General features: G+C 42.7%; 1 protein-coding gene across 3 annotated transcripts in view; it reads right to left on the bottom strand.

The window, feature by feature from the left end:
• efna3a (ephrin-A3a) overlaps positions 1–18337 on the bottom strand; it is an 82825-nt gene that overhangs the window by 8750 nt on the left and 55738 nt on the right. For 2 of the 3 annotated variants that reach the window (XM_086280253.1, XM_086280251.1), the window contains exons 2-4: positions 6982–7283; positions 6640–6708; positions 4941–5015 (exon numbers count right to left, since the gene is read on the bottom strand). In XM_086280253.1, the coding sequence (XP_086136379.1) occupies positions 4941–5015; positions 6640–6708; positions 6982–7283 (446 nt within the window). The remainder of the gene's footprint in view (positions 1–4940; positions 5016–6639; positions 6709–6981; positions 7284–18337) is intronic. The other variant, XM_086280252.1, reaches the window with a different exon arrangement.

The following is an 18337-nucleotide window of genomic DNA, read 5'->3' on the forward strand; positions in this document are numbered from 1 at the left end:
TGGTATCAGCGCTTCCTTTCACAAATTATAAAGTGTGATGAATGATCACCATGCACAGCCTGGGTCCTATTTTTATTGTTGCCCTTAATTTGACCTTCCGAGTAAGTTTGACTGGCCTGGGGGATTTGTTTACAGTCTGTACGTTTATCTTGCTTTTACTTGCCCTTTAACCACATCCGCCGAAATGGTGGGTAAAACTACAACAGCAGGATAGGATCTGCAACAGAAGAGACTCTCTGTTAAATAAGGAAAATGTGACGTAGAAATGAAGCTAATAATAAAGGAACGAGGATGAAGGCAGGCCTAAACACATGTGAGGGAGAGATGGAGAGATTTGTTGACGTTAAGCCAGTCCGTGGGTGGGTCTGGTCCTCAGGGTGAGTCACAGAGTGGGTGTCCAGCGGTCAGCTGAGCCAACGGGGCCATGAGTTGTTATAAGTGTGTGCGCATAGATCTGTATGTCCTGATTTTGTTATTTCTCCAAATGTATTCAGCAAAATGCATCACAACACCGTAGGCTATGATATTTTATGATTCCCTGCCAGTGTGCGTGTGTGTGCGCGTGTTTTTTTTTTTTATATTAAATTCTACGTAAGCTCGAGCCTGAGTTACTGCTGAGCAATTCGCCCACCACTGAGCTTTTCTTTCTTCCTCTGCCCCTTCTCTCTGCACTCCCCCTTCTCTGCTCCCACTCTGGTTTTATCTCTTTTTCTGCCTGTTTCTCTCACTCTGCCTTATCTATCCTTCTTTCTGTCAGACTTTCTCCTGCTGCATTTTCTCTTTCACTGCCTCCCTTCCCATCTTTTATCTGTCTGACTTTCTCTGTCTCACACTGTCTCTCCCTCAGTCTTTCTCTCTCTCTCTTCTGTTTTCTGCCTTTCCTCTTTCTGAAGGTACTCATTGCTGATGGCTCAAGAGCTCTTTTCATTCTATCTCAGTTGGTCTCAGTTTCCATCTCAGGCAGGTCACACTCTCTTAGCTCTCGTCACAGACTGCCTACAGCTCCGAGAAACAAGCATACTAAATGATTCCCGGCAAGAGGCTTTTGTTTGAGATGGGGATGGAGAAAGACAAAGAAAAATAGAGGGTTTATGTAACCACTCAGCTGCACAATTGACTTGCTCACTGACATGCTTTCTTCTTAGGTAAACATGGGCCTTTCATTTCTTACAAGACCTCTGCTGACCTTGGATTTCGCACAGAAGAAGAAAAATGGTGTTTCTTTGTGAATGTGCATGTGTGTGCGCGCCCGTGCCGAGCATTGTGGGAGTATTTTCTTCCTTGTTTTATAGATTGCCACATTTGAAGATTTCAAAACTCCTAAGTATTGTTTTAATTATTAACATACTAAACAAGACTAATAGTTGAAATGTAGGAACAGCCAGTCTCCCACTGGTTTGTGAAGTCCTGCTTTGGAGCCCAGATTATGCTTTTGATTCAAGGTCAGGTCTCACTGACAAACCATTGGCACTACACACTCATATAGACTTGTCAACATCAAGGTAGACTCGCCCTAAATTACATCCTGGTCTAAATATGACTGTGATTTACAAAATGAGCATCACCCTGTATTGAGTAAGACTTGTAACTAGTGACTGGGAGCTCATTCGATAAGTGTTTACTGGGGCCACAAATGAACTGAGAAGTAAAGTCATTTTCCTCATAGACTTCTATACAAATAATGACTGTTAAAAAGGGGAGTCTAACATACTCACATTTCTACAGCTGTTTTCTAGTCTTAATGACTGTGAAAGTGCTTTAAACTACACGTCACATTTTAGCCATACAGCACTTTATTATACAGTCTTCAAGCACTTCATCGACCTCATATCATTGGACAACTGCTTTTTCTTCTTTAAGCTGCCCCCTTTTAGGCCTTGCCACAGCGGATCCTCTGCCTCGATCTCATCCTTTCCCTTGCATGCTGCTCTGTCACACCACACTTTTTAATGTTCTCCTTCACTGCATCCATGAATCTCGTATTTGATCTTCCCATGTTCCTCCTGCCCAGAAGCTTCAGCATCTTTTGTTCAGTATATCCACTATTCCTCCTCTGCACATGTCCAGACCACCTCAGCCTTGCTTCTCTAACTTTTTCTCTAATCTGCTCAATCTGAGCCGATTCTCTGGTGTACTCTGACAATGAGCATTTTGTCATCTTCAACTCCAGGTCGATTTCCTGTCTCTTTGTCCACAAAGCACCCCTTACACTCATCTCCAACCACGCCACCCTGCCTGCACTCTCTTCTTCTTTAGCTCTCTTGTACACTGTCCACTTCTTTGGCTGGTTGACCCCAGGTGCATAAACTCATCCACCTTCACTACCTCTACTCCTTGCACTGGTCGACCTGTGTTCCTCCATGGCCAATTAGAAATCATTGGTTAACCAGCATGCAAGTCTTTGGACTGTAGGAGAATGCCAGAACCCACAGAGGAAACTTGCGTAGGCACAAGGAGATCATGCAAACTCGACATAGAAAAGTCCCGGCTGGAGTTCACACCGGTAATCTTCTCACTATGAGGAAACAGTGCTACCCACTCCACCACTGTACCCACCAGAATGGAAGTTTGAGACATTTACTTGGGTGTGGGAATGTTTATTTGTGTAGAAAATAACATTTTATGCCTCTGATTCATCACTTTTTTGCTAACACCTCCCTCTCTCTCTTCCCTTTCTACATTCGTTTTCTACCTCACTCAACCACCACTGTTTGCTCTTGTTCTCACTCCCACAGCTCCAAAATTGAATGTAGTGTTTACAAACAGTACCCAACAGCTTCTGTGGTATACCTTAAAGTAGGTAAACTGAATTTTACCAAATATCGTGAAAATGATTGTGAGATAAGACAGACTGGCCCAAAATGGTACAAGCAGGCTACTTGACCAGTCAGAAATGTTTAGCGCTGAAAGCCCGAGTTCTTGAACTGTCAGAAAATAATAACCCCTCCGCAGGGACGTCTTTGGTGGGTAAAATATCATCATATAATCACTGTGGTGGAAATACAGTGATTCACTCCAAACATTTCTTGGGAAAAGATGCTTATTGGCTTTATTTCTCGGACTAGGAGGCTACATCAATTTTTTTTAAATATAATACAATCTGTTAGACACAGGTTTTAAAGCCAATCTAAACTGCAAGAGAAAACAAAGGCAAAAATTTTATATATACTATCTAGAAAAAAGCATTGTGGGCTACACCTCATAATCTTTGAACTCAGGTGTGTTCAGTCCCGTTGTATAAAAATGAAGCACCGTGCCATGCAGGCTGGCTGCGAAGTGTCAGATTATGTCAAGTTACAAAGTGTGCAAGTGCAGAACTGCTGAGGTGCATAGCGCGTTAAAGTCACCAATACTCTGTGAATTCAATAACTGCAGAGCTCCAAACCTCCGCTGCCTTTAATATCAGCACATAAACTGTGCGCTGGGAACTTCATGGTATGGGTTTCCCTGGCTGAGCAGCTGCGTGCCAAGCATCAGGTGGCGTGATGTAAAGGACGTCACCCGTGGACTGGAGCAGCTCTGTGAAGTGACAACTCACCCGTCTCTATCTGGAAGTCTGCTGGATGACACTGGGTTTGATAAACACCAAGAGAAAGAAAGCTGCCTGTGTGCCAGTTGTAAAGTTAAGTGGAGGAGGGTTGTTTTTCTTAGGTTAGCCTGAGCCTTTGGTTCTAGTAAAAGAATAGCTTAATGCTTCAGCTTCCCAAGACATTTCAGACAATTCCATGCTTCCTTCCATACTTTATGGGGACAGTTTCCCGTTTCGCAAAACAGCATCCATGGAGTTATCGAGTCTGGTGTGGAAGAACTTCACTGGACTGCACAGAACCCTTACCTCAGCCCTAACCCATTTTAACACCTTTGGGATGAACTTCAATGAATAATGAGAGCCAGGCTGTCTTGTCTAACATTGGTGTCTGACCTCAAATGCTCTTCTGGATGAATGAGTAAAAATTCACACAGACACTCCAAAATTTCATAGAGGGCTTTCCCAGGAAAAATGGAAGCTGTTAGAGCGGCAAGAGGGAGCCAACTCCATATTACTATCTGTGGATTCAGAATGGGATGTGCCCATACTTCTTGTCCATATAATTGTATTATAATTATTAATGTTATAATAATCAGAATTGTTCATTATGACAATCCCTCGTGCTTCTTGAATTAACAATGGCCACTGCACTTACCATAACTGTAAGGAGGTTTCCTGTTCATTAAGGGAGTTGTACTTACATTTAAATGCAACTTAAACTACAAGAGTTCTTAATAATCCAATACCAGTGCTTCTTTTTTTCTTTGTTCTACCTTTAGTTGTAATCTTTATGCCTCATTGTGTGCAACTCATTAAAATCATTTTCATGTACGATAACGTCAGGTCAGAGACTGCTGTGCAGCATCATGACTGAATTAATGCAGCAGATAGAGGAAACAATTAATCTTATAAAGACACTGATGAATGAACGCTATAATGAGGTCAGTACTGAGGCCATTTCCATTTTGGGTGTATTGGTTCAGTGCTTCCATGCCGCTTATTGCAATTATTTCGCTATCATAACCAATAGAAACGATGCTAACTAAACAGAAAAAAATAAGACCCAATTTGTAATAATAATTTGGCACACTCCTTTTTTATAGTATATAAGTAAATAGATAATTAGAGTGTATATATAAAAAAGCAGGTGCATGATAGTACTGTGGAATCCATAAGCTGCTGTGTGCACCGTCTTGCCCACATTGCACGATGAGCATCATAAGAGCAGAAAATTGAGGTTTTACCGATCAACCAGTTACGGCTTATGGATTTTCTTTCCCTGACCACAGATTTAAAAAATACTTGATTTGGGTTATTTTTTCACAATGATTGGTGCACAAATCACGCTTTGCAGAAACCAAATACGGAGCTACTGGTTCCTGTTCACTTTTGGCAACTTAAAGTCACTCACCAATGTTGTGTATTTTGATGTTTGGCCTGACTGTGTAATCGGGAGTCTGAATGGAGTCCTCGTCTGCCTGGGAGACTGAGAAACACATCACAGCCACACATAGACAGAGAGAAGGAACGAAAGGAGAGGAAGGAATGAAACGCAGAGAGACAGAGGCAGAGAGAGTGAGACACAGACAAGGAGAGAAGACACTCCATTAAAACGACAGCACTGCGAAACAAGGGGGGGAGTGAATTTTAGGCACCATTAAATTCTGCACAGTTACAGAAGAAGATGAAGGAGTCCGTGTACCCCTGCCACTGAAAAAGCATGAAGAAATCGCAGACTTTGAATCCCCATGTGAAAATTAAAACATTAAAAGCATTTGGAACAGAATTCATTATCACATTCAGTGTTCGTGCAGACATGGAATTAAACTCAGTCTGCGCAGGCAAATTAACCATGAATGAATGATGTTTGGGTTGTGTCTCTTCATCTTTGTGTATTTCTGCCTCTTTTCTTTAGCTAATATGTTTGTCTGTGTAAGCCTGTGACTGCGATACAGAGTTAGGTGGATGGAACAGCATTAACGGAGGACGCGCACAGAGGCTGGTAGCAATTTGCAGCTCATCAAGGATGTAAAGCATGTGTCATGAATATTCACATTTCTTTCTTATCTTAAATACTTGGAGGATTTAAGGTGGGACACACACACACACACACACACACAGAATGAAAAGAAGGCAGCTGAAACCAGAAATGTTTTTTGATAGCAAGCTGTTAAATGACCTTGTTAAGCAAAGGTTGGAGCTGGTAAACTGGCTAAATGTGCTCATGCATGCACATCACAGCCATAAGAAACAGTTGACAGTTGACATTCTCCCATGTGTAGACGCATGTGCTCAAACTCCTACACACTCCTACGCACACAGATGCACCCAAACACACACACACACACAGAAGCAAACAGAGGCGTGGTAGACGCATCAATAGATTAGCAGTGACAGTGGGATGGGGGTGGGGGGGGGGGGTTGGTGTTAAGGTGATGTGTACACAGGGGCTGACACTGGCCTGAGTGTGGGATGTATTAGTGCTGACAAGGTTAGAGGAAAGGGGGAGGCTTTCAGCGATGGGCTGCCTGATCAAAGGCCTGCTGGGAAGAGAGCAGGCTACCAGGGTAAAAATAACACACACACTACACCGTGCGGCAGGCTTTGGAGAGCAAGACAGAGAAAGAAGAGATAGTCAGAGAAGGAGAAGGAGGGGGTGGTCAAGAGAGCTGCGGGAGAGAGGTATGGGGAGTGACAGAGGAAGAGGAGGGCAGAGAGCTGGATCATGCAATTCAATCTATTTTTTTCTCTTTTACATCTTTTGTGTGTGTCACTTGCAGAGAGAGACAGCACATTACTGTAATAGCACCGAGACAGACAATAATATTAAGCTATCCATCTCAAAGCACTGCTTCGAGGTAAAATACACCATCATCAAAACCCTGCCAAGACAGCACGAGGCAGAAAAGCCTCTCTCTGAGACAGGACTGTCAGATCTTAGTTTTTCTGTGTGTGTATTTGTGTGTCTTTGTCTCAGTTTCTCTCTGTGTTTGTGAGATACAAACAGATAGGAGGTGAGGGCAAATGAAGTGACACAGAAAGAGAGGAAATGGTATAAAATGAGCGGAGGAGACGTATACTAAGACTAAGGCAGATTTTTCTGGTCTCACCAGTGGAGCAGCAGACGAATACTCTCAGTCTCAGGCAGCTGTGACCGTGGTGGTGGTGCGTGGGCGTGGCTAAAACAGAGAGCAAACACACACAACACATGTCAAACTTGTGCCCTCTGCAGGCCGCACGATCCCCAGCAGCCGGCTGTGTAAACGGCAGAGCTGCAACTGAGCAACAGCCCGTCCTCAGCTGAACTTAGAATCTATTAGCAACACCCACGTACCATCAGTACATGTGCGTGGCAGCAGCTGAGGAAAAGCTCCTCATTATAATCTTAGATCAAAACAGTGAATGTGCAGCACCCTCAGTCTTTCGTGCAGGTGTTCGCAGGTCTGACTCACAGATGTAGTAGTACTCCTTGCCCACGTTGAACTCGTAGCCCAGGGAGAAGGCGCTGTAACGCTGGAACTTCTCTGAGAATTTGATGGGTGCATGGGGCGCATGGGGCCGGTTGCACTCCCAACGCTTGGAGCCCTTCTGGGTGTTGCAGGTGCGATAGCCGTGGTAGTCGACCATGTAGAGGATGTACTGCTCTGCTACGACACGCTCTAGCGTCCCACGCTGACTGGTGTTGTAGTGCGGGCAGTAGATGTCCAGGTAGTCGTTGACACTGACTTGCACCGTGTATCCCTCCCTTCGGAGGCTGACATAAAAACAAAGAGAGAAATAAGATGAATGCATTCAAAAAAGGCAGAAAGAAATGTGGGTAAGTGACTATGGAACCTCTCTAAACCTCTTTCACTATCTGTTAAAGGAATAGCTCAACATTCACAAATCACAGTCTAGGTAACATTTTCTTTTTAGCCAAAAAGCAGCCTGCACATATTTCCCTGGAAAAGAAAAACTCATTTTTGGATAAGTGAGTTTTTGCAGAGCTTGTAGATGAAGTCTATTACACTGGTATCAATTTTCTCATTTAATATTCAGCCAGAAAGCAAATGAACATATTCCCCAGAAATGTCAAGTAGCTGTTCAGTAAATAAAACCTAATCTCAGTGAAAAATACCACCACGAGATGAAAAAAATTTTTTATGATCAACACTCTGGAAATGCAACGATGCAAAACAAAGCAGCAAAGATTTTACCGGACTAATAACCAATAAGCTGTCAGTTAATTTCTGCTTCATAACTAACTGAGCAGCTGGTTAACAATTTCAACAGTATAGTTAACACAAATGTAATGCAATGAGGGCTTAAAGAGAGTTAATCCCCACAGCGTTTTCTTCACACCTTGAACTATTACATCTTTCTCCTCCCTCTGCATATAAAAACACACATTTTCCCACCAAATGCCCGGTGGCAATTCCAGGGAATCGTGCTGAGAATCATAATCTGTACTCCTGTCTTTTCCCCAGAGCCAGCTTCGGGCCAGGTCAATGAGGTGGAAGGAGATTCTGTCAGCGGCGATGTATGCTCTGGCTGCTCTGGCTGCAGGGGACTCGGTCTACACAGTAAGCATGATGGAACAATGTCCCCTTTTAGCATAAATGAAATCCACTCTGAGGTTAAGAATATATATAAATATATGTGTGTGTGTGTGTGTGTCTTGTACAGTAACCCTTCAGTCGATTTAAAACAGAGGAACTGAACTGAACAACCTAAAGAGTGATGTAATAATGTCCCACACTGCCACCATGCTGTTACCAACACTGTTTGTAATGCTAAGTATACTTATTATGTAAATTACACAATCTGTAATTAGACAAAGTAGAAGTCATTAAAAGGGCTCCTGCAGGTGAGCTGATGAGATGGGAATTGTCCTAAGTTGCAGCGATGTGTAACCCACGCCAAGTGCCCGCAATGACTCATACTAACCATTAGGTGGTGGTATTGTGCTGTATTATATGGGCAAAGATCACCCTTCTTATTCTCTGCACCATTATTATTTGTTTCCTGTTGGTTGGCTTCTCTTTCTTACACATTATCTGCTTCACAAAAGAACGCACACTTTAACACTCTCATAACCACTCCTCACTGTGCATACATTATGCCAACACATGCACACACTGCTGCTGAGAGGATCACACTAACATGCACACGTGCATGCGTTACTGGGTCAGGCACCCAGAGATATTTTTCATTCAATCCCAAAATGAAGATCAGAAATGTCAGACCCTTCTCTATTGCTTTCTTACTGTGCGGATCACTTTTTCTGGATCCTCTCGCCCACTCTGATAATATTTTCCCCTCCGTTTTCTCCCCTTTTCTTCATGTATACACACATGCTGAGGCAGATGAATATCAATTCTCTTAACCAGTGTTCTTTTTGGGCCATCAATCTTATCTGTGCTTTCTATCCCCACTGCTTAGATGTGAGATGACAGACTTTTGTCTTGCAGTGTTGCGGGAAGAGACAACACAGCTATGCTTCAAAGGGACTATATTTAGAGAGGGGGTTTGTGTGGTGGAGGAAGGGAGGAAGGTTGAGATGGTGAGGAGAATGGAGGGGTAGAGAGAGATAAAGAGGTACAATGGGCGTAGGATAGAGAGAATTTGAGGGAGACATGAGATGAAAGTGCAAGATAGAGGGTGTGCTGAATAAAAAATATGCATTCAGGAGAATCCTGGATGCAAGTTAAGTCAGGCGGACTCACCGTCACTGAAAAATAAGTGTGTGAGAAGACTTGAATGCAAGGAGGGAAGAAGATCCAGCGAGAGAGCATCTGTGCTTGAGTGCTCTATCATATTCATGGATGAAAGGCCACTGGATACTGCTGAGACAGTGCAGCAAATGCAGCAAACTAGTCTGCAAAAGCATTTGTTCTTGAGCATTTGCAGGTTGGAGAGATACATTTTTGAAAATATGCAAAACGGCTCAAGAGTCTTCTTAAATGTACAGCAATGTCTTATTGTCCCTTTCCATGTAGCTTGAATGTAAAAGCTGGACAAATTTAAATGCAAGGATAAGTTTCATCATTAATAATGTTTAGAAGAATCCAATGATTAACCAGCCTGTAAAACGGCAGCGAAAAATGACCATTACTATTTCATAAAGTTTTTGCTTTGAGCGTTTTTCCTGATGTATTACTTTAATAACTTTATCCAAATAGCGGCAGATCTGCTTTCCGCTTTTCGATGACTCATTTCAGCACTTGCATGAAGATGCGGCCCCGTTCTTTTCCTCCTTATTGTTTTGGTTAGCACCTACCCTAGCTACACAGCAGGAGGACTGTTTGTTCCAAAACTGGCCAGCAAATGAGGAAGCTTGGGAAGAAGAGAGGAAGAAGGGGAGGGGAAAATGACACGGTGGGAAAAACAGAAGGTAAGGTGGGGCAGAGGAGAAAACAAGGAGGAAAGGAGACTAAAAGGGTGAAGTGAGAAGACCAGGCTTGCTGATGGGTGAGAGGAGGCGGGGAGTCCCTCTAGGTGTATGCTGTTATATAAGCAGTCCATTTAGTGGCACAAGACAAAAAGGTTGCAGGCCAGAGAGGAATGGAGGGAGGAGAGGAAAAGAGAAGCGGAAAGAGGGGGTGAGAACAGATTTAATAACTTAAGGTAGGGGGAGGAAGAGGAAGGGTGAGGGGGGGGGAAATACTTCAAATGATGACAACAACAAAGAGTAAAGCACAGAGATGGAGGCAGTGGCCTAGACAGAGACACAGCACCCTCTGGGGATGGACATATATGTGGTAAAAGTGCATAAAAAAGACTGATGGATCTCATTCGCCTGTTGTCTCTCCTTCCCTGCACCCTTTATCCAAGTCGTTTCCTCCCTTTCCACTGTGCATTGTGTCTGCGGTGGTTTTGCTGTCTCATCACCATTTTCCTATGAGTGGGAGTGCACAGCTAGTTAGTATAAGCAGCACAAGCTGGTGAAGACTGCCAGGGGAGGAAAATAGCAGGGGAGAGATCGAGAGAGTGAGAGAGGAATGTGGGGGGGTTAAAAGAGAGAAAGAAGAAGAGAGGAAGAATGAGACAAAGACAGCACCATTGCACCTTTCACGTCTGTGCTAAAAAGAGCCTTAGGAGAATACTGGCAGTAATAAATAACAATGGTGAGGTAGCGCTACAGCGTGAGACACTTACAAACATACAGTGCACAGAAACGGTGCATTTAGCACAGCCACAGGAAATCCACGACTGCTGCAGTAAAATGTAAAAGAAATCCTAAACAATCATATATCAGCAGCTTGGGGCAGTAAGGGATTACGAATTACAGTAGTGCAATTTCTTTGCCTGTATAAAGTTACACTAATTACACATTAAATTTTCAGTAACACTGTTACTTTGACATATTGTAGGCTTGCTCACAGCCTTATTGGAAGTTTTTTCCTGTCTGTGGGCAGGCTGTGGTAAATTGATGAGGGGGCTTGTCAAAAGTGGAAGGCGGCTAGCCTTTACCAAAAAAGAGAAAGTGCACCTCCTGCACTGGCTTGTTAACAAGGTACGTGTCCATTCAGGAGGCGCTCAGCTTTGTTCCAATTTGGAGAGTGTAAGAACTGTGAGCAGGAGGTTGGGACTTCTGGAGAGCTGTGTGTGGTCACTGAGGCTAGGCTAACTGCTGGACAGTCAGTTAATCCATCCAGATTTTGTGCCGCTTGTTAAAGGGGACGTTTTCTGCTTTTTTCCAGTTGCAGTTTTGGATTTACACGATTCTCAATTTAAGATATTCCTCATTCATTTAATACTGAGCTTTGATGTAACCCTTCAGTTCGGCTTTCTAATGATATAGGGACTCTCTCAAACAAAAAGAATGAACCGCAGATAACTGGTGCTGTCATCTCGAAATGACTGTATTAAGGATTTTCTCCATTTCTGACATCAGAATAAGCTGCTGAATAAGCTGCATCTGAAGTCTGACATTTTACACTGAGTTAAACTGAACAACATGATATTTAGTTAGCATTAAAAAATAATTTTAAAATAGCTGACATGTGCCTACATGGTGTTTTACACATTCAACTTTCAACACGGACACACACACACACACACACACACACACACACACACACACACACACACACACACACACACACACACACACACACACACACACACATAAAACAAAAAAGAAAGAAATAGCCTCAGGGAGCCACAAGCTAATGTACTCCTGGTGTGGTTCTCAAGTCTAGATAAATGGAAGAGTTACTTCAAGAAAGTGCATCGATGTTAAATCTGTGTCAGATAAAACATGCGGATCCATCCACTGTGGTGACTCCATGGAAGGTCATATTATTATGAAATCTTATATAAAACTTAGAGAGAATAAAGTTTCAAGAAGGATTTTCGTACTTAGTAAAAGCAAAACCAATTGTGGACCACAAAAAACTCCACATTCTCTTCATTCACTGGTTTCACTGTTTCCCAACCATTTTTATCTATATAGCAAAAAAGGCCTCTAAGGATAATCTATAATACTGATTACAGAGATCATACGAATTCACTATTCTTAAAATCAAAAACATTAAAATTCATTGATCCAGTTTTTGCATCTCTCTATGTGGAGCGAAACTGTGGAACAGACTGAATGATGAGCTGAAGGAATGTCCAAGCCTGACCCAGTTTAAAAATATACGGTTTTTCAGAGGTACAGGAAGGAAGAAGGGCTTTGATCAGGTGCTGTGACCCATCTATGTGTGTATATGGATATCTGTTGGCGTGCTACTGTGTGTGTTTGTGTGTGTGTGTAAGTGTAGTAAACAGTAAAGAAGGTTTTAAACAATGACGCAAAGACAAAAGGTGATGACTATTTATTAAATAGTGGGCTTCTTCCTACTCCTTTGCATCTGTCTGTCTGTGTATCTATAACAGATTGAGAAAAATACAGTGACCTTTGCTGCTGAGTAGCTATTAATGTAATTTTTCCAGTTTTCAAATAACTTGTCCAACACTTGTAAAATTTTATTTCCCTTGCTTTCTACACGAGTGGTGACATTTATTTTTGTTTTGCTTTCCCAAGCTCGAAACTAGAACGGATCCAAGAGCTCAGTCACTTTTTTTTTTCTGTGTAATAATTTTTGCCAGATTACATCAAAGAGAAAGCAGAAGCACAGACGCTGCTGGCTTTCAAGGAAAAATAATCCTGGTGCATTTGTATTTGTTTATTTTTATTTGTCGACTGACATGAATGGATATGAAATGTCTAAACCCACTACGGTATTCTCCACATTCACAGAAGTTGGTAGTGTTTGTTCTGCCACAGGTTCGCCTTACATTACTGCCGGAGGCTCTACTGTTTTCAAAAATCCATTAAAAACAGCTGGAAGAGACAAGTTGTTGCTTTTCACAAATGCAGTCCAACCCTGCAGTGGAAAAGGCAGTAATAGCGTTTGATTGTAGAATGAAGCACTTGTGGGTTGCATAGGCATTACTGCAGATAGGTACTGCTGAGTATAAATTACACCAGTATCATCCTTTGAAAATACACAGTTCAACATCTGTTACAGGCTCAGTTTTATACAATAATATTGATGTTACATGAAAACCAAATAATGGTTTTAAAGCAAAATTCTTTCATTATTCTGCAAATCTCCCATAGCCTTGTTTTTTGTGGCCAGATTTTCTTCCTAGATACAATTATTTTGATCTTGGGAATCCTCGACTCCTCCATGATTTATGTGCTTGAACATCTACAAAGCAATTATGAACAGAGCCGTCCTCTGTCAAAGACAGCAGTCTCACTATGCTTTAATTTAAAGTACTGAGCTTTGCATAAACTACCAACATTTTACACAGCAAGTAATCTACACTCACCCAACACTCTATTAGGTACACCTCGTTAGCACCTTTTTCATTCAGACCTGCCTTAATTACTCAGCTGCGCATACAACATGCAAATCTCCTGTTCGATCACATCTCTAAGGTGCTCTGCTGGATTGAGATCTGATGACTGTGAATGCCATTTGAATTCAGTGAACTCACTGACATGTTCAAGAAACTAGTTTGAGAGGATTTGAGCTTTGTGACATGTCAGGTTATCCTGCTGAAAGCAGCCAACAGAGGATGAGAACACTGTAAATGGCCTGCATGGCACTGTGGTAATAAGGGGATGCACAGAGTCAGCAACAATAGTCAGGTACACTGTGGGCTTTAAAAGATGCTCAATTAGCACTAAAAGGACCAAAGTGTGCCAAGAAAACATTCCCCACACAATTACACCACAACCAGTCTGTGTGACAATACAGGATGGAGCCATCCTTTCATGTTGCTTACACCAAATTCTGAGCCTACGATCCAAATGTGGCAGCAGAGATCTAGACTCGGGCTCAGGCCAGGTTGTTTTTCAATCTTCTATTGTTTATTTGATACGCCTGTGTGAATTGTAGCCTGAGCTTCCTGTTTTTAGCAGGAGTGGCACCCGGTGTGGTCTTCTACCGGTGTAGCCATTCTGCTCCAAGGTTCAACATGTTGTGCGCCCAGAGACCCATTCCTGTATACCTTGGTTGTAATGAGTAGTTATTTGTGCTACTATTGCCTTCCTATCGGCTCGAAGCACTCTAACCATTCTCCTATGACCTCTGGCAACAAGGAGGTATTTTCTCCCAGAGAGCCGCTGCTCGCTGGACATTTTCTCTTTTTCAGATCATTCTCTGTAAACCTTAGATAGGGTTGTGTGGGAAAATCCCAGCAGATCAGCAGTTCCTGAAATACTCAGACCAGCTCATCTGGCACAAAAAATTATGATATGCTTAAAGTCACTTAAATCAACTTTCCTCCTCATTCTGATGCTACAGCAGGTCATCTTGATCACATCCTTAAATGAACTGAGTTGCTGCAGTGAGCAGTTGAACTGTTATACCTAATAAAGTGACCAGTAAGTATATATCTAATTAATAGTGCAATGCAGGTGTCCACAATGTTTTATGAGTTTTGGTTTGGAATATAATATATAATAGAAGCTTGCAGTGCATGTATTGTGTTTCTGAGAGACGCACTGTATTTTGATCAAAGTTGCAAACTTTTGTCAGTAAAGATGAGGTCAGCGTGATATCCTCACTGATTGCCTTAAAAAACACAATCTCTCTGAGGTAATCACCGTCAGCCTCATCGGGAGGATAAACTATCGAAGCACAAAATGGCGTGACTTAAATGGCATTCACCAATCGTCTGTTTAGCACCGACAACACTCCTCCAATCAAGTCCCCTGGCAGGGCCTAGCTAGACTCTGCTGATTTTCTCCGTACCTCAGCACCAAAACTCATTACTTGCACATGCACATATGCACACAATGGACACAGACAACCATGAGACATGAACACACACACCCACACACAATATCTCCTGCGAGTCGTCACTGATTGAGTTAATGCTGCAATTAACGGCCCCGTTTACAATGTTTCGATCCAAAATGGAGGACCAGGGGAGAAACAAGTGCTGAGCCAGTTTATGGGAAGTGGCATACGATGCAGCTCACTTCTATTACTATTAGACGACTGGGAGTCATCCACTAGTTTCCTCCACTTCCTCTGTCCACAGTGGTCTCTGAGAGATAGAAAAATATTACCTTTTCATATTTGCTCATTTCTATAGTAACCGCCTCCCAGTTCATTTGATGTGTCTACTTTTGCCTTTATGTTTGCTTGTTTTAGTTTAACTTTACGGAAAGCTTAACAGTCCATTTTAAAAATCTACAAATATACACAACTAAGATTCTGACATATCGAGAGTTTGATGATTTTCAGAGTAAAAGCTGGAAACCGCTCGGGGACACTGTCGAGTCTGTAACTCTGCAAACGCTGAAATGTCAAAGCTTTCAACTGACTTAATCATTTCACTAATTAATACATTTGTGTTGACGTTGCCCGATCATGACATTTACACTGCATGCCAACAACAGGGTTTAACACCGTCATAAGTGGAACATTAAATACACAGTTATTCCTGATGTAATTTGACCGTGCAGAAAGTTATAGATTTCTGCTTTGAAGTGATATTTTATTGATCTCTTCTTAGCAAAAATTTCTTAGCTCTCTTTGCTTTTTCCTTCTCAGGAGAGCCACAGTGCAGTATCAGCTAAAGAGCAGCAGCCAGCAGCGAGCCCCAACACAGAGGCTGAGAAATGAATCTCGAGGTAAAGTTAAAGGATGACTTCTCTGCTCACTATTCCATCTTGTAGTCAGTACATCTCCCCCAACCTCACTCCAGGCTTGCTGTTTTATTAAGTGAGTGGAGGAAGCAGGCAGGACCCATTCAGAAATGTCAGCTATTAGCCACATTGTAACAGAAGCAAATACAATTACTGTAGAAGAGCATGTCTGCAGTAGTTACTCTAAACTAAATGTAAGGGATGACCTAGAGAAACTAAACCATAAACACCAACCTGGGTTGCCTGGCAACCTTAAATATACAACATATAATATGACTAACATGAGGGCGTCTTCCCTTTTCTCTGAATAATTTGATGAATCTTTAATGAATGTGTAAATCCTAAGAAATCCCTACATCCAATCCCTTGGGACAGAGTCCAAACGGCTTAGATGTAAACTGAGGGGGAAAAAGAGAAAAAACAACCAATCTTCACACTTCAGAAGCTTTAATCAGAAAAAAGCTGGTATCTGTGACTGATAAATGCATTTAACGCTTAACTATTTTTCATTATTTATTTCTGCGTTTTTATTTATTCATTAATTACTTCTATGATACACACAAGTCTATTTGTTAATCGTGATTGGTCAGCGGAGTATGACATTCACGGACGACACCGTTTTCCGTTGTGAGAGCAGGGAACAGATGAGGTGGAGGTATGTGCTGGAGAGAAGAGGAATGAAAGCCAGTAGAGGCAAGGCAGAGTACATGTGTGTGAATGAGAGCGAGACAGGTGTAACAGTGAAACTGCAAAGAGCAGAAGTAGTGTGGGTGGATGAGTTCAATGACCTGGGGTCAACCATCCAAAGCAATGGACAGTACACACTAGAGGAGGAGGAGAGAGTCCACGCAGGGTGGAGTGGGTGGAGATGTGGAGCTGGAGGCGCTCAAGATGAAAATGCCAAGAGTTTCTTTGGGAGTGACCAGGATAGACATGATTAAGAAACGAGTATATCAGAGGAACAGCTGAGGTTGAGCAGTTTTGTAGACAGGTTTAAAGAGGTTAGGCTGACATGCAGAGGGACAGTTGATATATTGGGCAAAGGAAGCTGAATTTGGAACAATTTGTCAGGCAGGACTAAGAGAGGAAGACCACAAAAAGATTCATGGATGTAGTGAAAGAGGACATGCAGAGAGTTCGTGCGATGGAAGAGAGTGAGGGGGGCAGATGATCCACTGTGGCAACACGTAAAGAGAGCAGCCAAAATAAGAAGAACGAGATGTGTTTGGCCATATTTGTCTTTCTGCTAGTTTCTTATGTACCGTCATGTATAGTTTTACCCCTTCAGGCCTCTAAAAATGATTAAATAAAATAATGATAGAAGAGAAAATTGACTTTTAATTTGGCTTCACACAGTCAGATATCCAGCAAACACTTCTGACAGGGACACCAGAGGACATTTTTTTAATGCTCGATTATGCAAAGGCCATTTATTGTTAGCTATTACTGGCTCACTGGCTATACATGTTTGAGTTGCAGCAGCGAGGGAAACAAAACTCATAATGATCACCCTAATAACACCATTTCCACAGCTCCAAACTCTGATTAAATCACTTGCAAAGATTTACGGGTTTGCTGCCAGCTCATTCAGAGGAAATATGAACAGGCATGCATTTCATTGATTAATCTGTGCGGTTTAAGCTGCTCTTTACTTTCCAGACATCCACAGAGGAAGTTTAAATATCAAACTGAAGAATAGATGACACAGTTGAATATTAAACTGTGGCTTTCCTCCAGCTACACTTTTTGCATAAAATAAATATAACAGAGGCCAGTAGGCATCTTCTCTTTTCTTTTATTACAATGGAATGTTTCCAAGGACCACTAGGGAATATTTCTCTGGCTATTATTGGCCCCTGGGCTTTAGGCTTTGCATTGGTGTGGCAACTCACACTGTCAGCAATATGGCTTACACTCTAGTAAGCACTCAAATCCAGCAATTAAACTCCCTGCCCAGTACCTGCACCCAGTTATCCCTGCCATCTAGTTTTCACCACAGTATTTTTCTCTCGCCTCAGACATCTAGTTTATGTTCATTGATTCTAGTCTGCACTTTCTGTTAGCCTCTGAGCATTGTAAAAATAAAGTCTCTTTTCGTTACACCTCACCCCTGGCCTCCGGTTTTGAATCTGCGCTTGAGTCCATCCCATGTCCACGGGCCACTGCGCCTGACAGTATAATCTGGCCAGTATATGGACTCAGCGGATCAAATCCGGACTGCCGTCTCGAAACAGGGCGCCATTCTTGGTACTCCACAGTTTCTCCTGGCGAAGGTTAACTCACTCACTGACGAGCAAGAGAAGATGCAATCCGCGGTTCAGAACCTTCAGTCAGCCACTGCCCCTGAACCCGAACCCATTCCCAGTACGTCGGCACCGGTACCCGCGCCGCCGCCGCCTCAGCCCGCTGCGGATTCTGAGCCTCTGCAGACGCCGATGTTCCGCGATGCCGCCGGAACCCTTTTCTGGCGGCCGGGGGGGGATGCAGCGGTTTCCTCCTTCAGTGCGAGCTAGCGTTCGGTCGCTCACCCCGCTCGTTTGTTTCTGATACTGTGCGGATTTCTTATTTAGTCGGGAAACTGCGCGATCGCGCCCTTACATGGGCAGAGGCTTATCTAGCTAGACATCCGTTACCGACTTGTCATTATGATGACTTTTTGAGAGAGTTTAAGA

Source organism: Aulonocara sp. 'chitande type north' Nkhata Bay, linkage group LG22 (assembly GCF_057382095.1).
Source record: "Aulonocara sp. 'chitande type north' Nkhata Bay isolate Kocher_YH1m ecotype deep benthic linkage group LG22, A_spYH_male_GT1.1, whole genome shotgun sequence".
NCBI lineage: Eukaryota > Metazoa > Chordata > Actinopteri > Cichliformes > Cichlidae > Aulonocara > Aulonocara sp. 'chitande type north' Nkhata Bay.